General features: G+C 36.4%; 1 protein-coding gene across 1 annotated transcript; it reads left to right on the top strand.

Annotated features, from left to right (window-relative positions):
* The first annotated feature begins 2,021 nt into the window (after window positions 1-2,021).
* LOC128264856 (uncharacterized) lies at window positions 2,022-3,450 on the top strand. The gene is made up of 2 exons (XM_053000573.1): window positions 2,022-2,212; window positions 2,722-3,450. The coding sequence occupies exons 1-2, from the start codon at window positions 2,101-2,103 to the stop codon at window positions 3,153-3,155; spliced, it is 546 nt and encodes a 181-aa protein (XP_052856533.1). The 5' UTR covers window positions 2,022-2,100; the 3' UTR covers window positions 3,156-3,450.
* The last annotated feature ends 228 nt before the right edge of the window (window positions 3,451-3,678 follow it).

Genomic DNA, 3,678 nt, shown 5'->3' with positions numbered 1-3,678 from the left:
TTAATTGTAAATCTATTTACCATTCCCGATTTTTTTAATTGTAAATGAATTTATTCCATCTAAAAGCCTTTCAAAATAACGATATGACTTTATTCGTAACTAAACAAATATTTGAAATAAATAAAATTGTTCAAATAGTTTTGATTCCTCATTCGCCATCCTGTCAACCACTGTATTCCTAGCAGCGTCGGCACTCATAATTGAGATATGAACTTGGCAATATTTCATAAAAAGAAAATATATAAAAAAAACCAGCGAGTCGGAGGGAAAAAGAAGACTGGTCAACCAGTGGACTGGAGAACCAAGGACCGAACGACGACGATCGCGGCTTGTTCGTCTAGAAATAACTTAATTGTCACTCAATTACTCAGTTTTCAGCTAAAAGCATTCATTGCTCTGGCTTAACGTCATAGTGGCGCAAGGGAATAGTGGGGAAAAGGGAAAACTTGGGAAAATGTGGAGGATGTCGAGCCATCTAGGAGTTGGACTTTCAGTAAAACTCCTCGGATGGGAACCCGTTGCCTAGGCGTGAATAATAGTTGCAGCGACGAGTCTTGGCCACGGCCAGTGAATGAATATTGATGAGTTGCGACAGTTTTTGGCCAAAGGGCAAAATCGTCCAGCACAAGTAAAGAAAAAGGGAAAATAAAAGAGGTTTGGCATAAAAACCGAAGTGCTCCATGCTCTGCAGATTTTCATTTTATAGGAATAAGTATAAAAAACTATGTAATAAGTAATGTAACACTTCAAAATATAAAGATTTAAATCAATAGTTTAGAATTTAGTATGCAGACCTTAGTTCAAATTTTTAAAAATTTCCTTAAGTAAATATTACATTCAAGGCAATTTAGTTTTCTTTTTAAATTAGTCCTAGTTACTTCCCAATATTTTTTCAAAGTTAAAGGTGATATGGTAAATATAATATAAAAAGAAATTTTTACTTTTACCTTTACAAAAATATTTAATAAAGAGTTTATTTAGGGCCTCAATTGTTTTTTAGAATTTTTAAAATCTTCTTATATATACTTTAGGAAACACGTTCGAATAAAGTCAGTTTTGTTGTAAAAATAATTTAAAATACCTTTAGAAAGGTTATCCGCAAATTTAAATGCCCTAAGACAGGGCACGGCCGAGTTGAAATAGGGACGTTCCTTAAAAAAGGAGAGGAGAACCTACAAAAAAAATGAGGAGAACGAGATAATGGACAACAAACTACTTTGTCATGGTCTCGAGGGATTGGCCATCTCAATGCAACTATCAATCAAAACGCTCGTGTGGGTGACCATTTGCGGCTAAAAAGCAAACACTACAAAAGGTCAGCAATCCCTGATTGACATAAATGGATGCATTCATTTTGATTGGGGCCCACGATGATTGAACTTTGCTAATGAGCTTTATTGACCCCAAGGACAAAAGAGATGTTCTATCAAATTTGAGAACACGATTGATTGATTGACTTGCAGGAAAGATGGCTCTGTAATTATACTTAGAAATTATGTTCTGAATTTAATAAATACTTAGCAACAGAGAGATAGTCTTCTTTAATGGTTGACTGGATAAACTGTGATCGACACTAAATGCCGTTGGCTGGGGTAGAGTGATTGATTGAAAGGTGATGAGCCTTATGCTTAGGATATTTTTGAAGGTTGAAGAGTGAAAGGTTTTTAAGCTACAGATTTATTATGGGACAAAGAAGGTTAGGTTTATTTTTGAAACGACTTTTAAATTGTTTAATCTTTACTTATAAAAATGTATGTTTTTTCCAATATGTCTGATTGATGCCTCCATTGAAGTAACCTTTTTGCTGTTTTTGTTTGCCCCAACATAATTACCAACATTTAGTGCACCTTCCATCATGATTGATGCCGTTTTAGTGGGCCTGCCATTGCAGAAAATACGCCTTGGAAAAGAGTTCTTCCGCAGCCCCTCGTTTCACCCAAAGGCCTGCCATAAATCGCCATAAATCCTAATCAAAACTAAGCGCAAACAAGCTGAATCCAGGGAGGCGATGAGGGGAAAAATCGAGGCACCTCTGGAACGTGAATCTATAAATCCATTAATGCCATTTACCGCATAAACATAAAGTAAACGCGGCCCAGGATGATCATCTGGACCATGATGATGATGATGGTGATGCCGCAGACTTTTCGGGGCATCAACACCAACGGCAAAATTTCGGATCCAAGATCCCAAATCCTCATGCCAACCTCCTGTAAGTTTCCCTAAACCAAAGCAATTGCTCCATAAAGTACAACTAAATTGCTCAATAATTTTGTCCACATTTGATTATGTCTTCTGAGGGGGAGTTGGTGGATGAGGTAGATAGTCAAAGCTACACTGAAAGAAATATTCATCAACAAATTCTAAAGGTAGACGATTTTTGTATCAAACCCCTGGGTAATAAGGGTAAAATGTTTGAATGTCATACCTCATAGAATTCGTCATCAAATTTCCAATTGATTGGCATTTCAGCTATAAAAATGTATTTGTGGCCAATTTCAAAAATCAAACTGGGAAAAATAATTTAGAACCTCAGCTGCATAAAACAGTAATTCTTTGACTGTGTGTCTTATTAGAATCAAATTTCATACTGGCCCGAAAAACGAACTTTTTGAATTACCAATAATTTTTAGGGGCTTTCATTCCAAGTACAATTTATCTTTGAATCTGGAAAGTGAAGGTCTAGAAGTATATATTGTTTTTTTTTTTTTCTGTGTACAGTGAACTCTTCCTCGTGGCAAACCCCCCGATCCTCCCCCGTCCAACGACTGGCAGTCACGATTGTGCGGGGCAGGCCAACACTAAATTCAAAACCCATAAAGACATCAAAGCAGGCAACGCGTGTAACAATTTGCCAGCCAGCCAACAACAACCGATGCAACAGCAACAACAAATGCAACAAAACGCAAATTAACAACGGACCAACAACATACACTCACGGACAGGCTAAAAGGAGTCCGGAGAGGATTGGGGGACCTGAAAACCAAAAACTGGGAACTTGGAACGTGGAACTGGGGACTTACAAAACGACGACGACAACGATCGGTCGAGAAAAACACAGCAAAAATACAAAAACAACAACAACAAGAGGGCGACCTGGCCAAGGTATCCGCACCCGCACAAACCCAAAAACAACAACGACAACAGCAACATGAACAACAACGACAACAACAACATAAGCAACAGCGATAACAACAGAAACAACAACCTCGGGCTGCCCAAGAAGATGCTGGCAAAACGAAACTGGCAATACCCTAAATAGAATAGAAAAGGTTGAAAGGCTACTTGAACACTCATACATTATGCACACATTTATTTTTACCACTCAAAACAATCATAAATGGGGAATTTTAAAAGGCTGGAGTACTGATAACAGTCAAGAAATACTATTTTAAACACTACATTTACTAAAGAATTTTCAAGAGCACTCAAACACACGAAACTGACTAAATATTTAATCAACATCAATGACTTTTTAAGGAATTAAACACTTTTTTTTTGTTTTGTATAATTTATAACTTTATAATACTTTTTTAATAACATAAAATATTTTTAGAAGCTGACAAGAGCATGGAGCAGTTATGTATAATTAAGTACAAACATTTATAGAAAGACAAGTAAAAATGTAAAAACAGAAGTAAACGCCCGACATTATCAATAAATTTTAAAGTGGTTAGA

This window comes from Drosophila gunungcola, unplaced genomic scaffold (genome assembly GCF_025200985.1).
Source record: "Drosophila gunungcola strain Sukarami unplaced genomic scaffold, Dgunungcola_SK_2 000081F, whole genome shotgun sequence".
In the NCBI taxonomy this organism is placed as follows: Eukaryota; Metazoa; Arthropoda; class Insecta; order Diptera; family Drosophilidae; genus Drosophila; species Drosophila gunungcola.
Note: the sequence above shows the minus strand (reverse complement) of the source record. Positions and strands in the feature narration are given on the sequence as shown.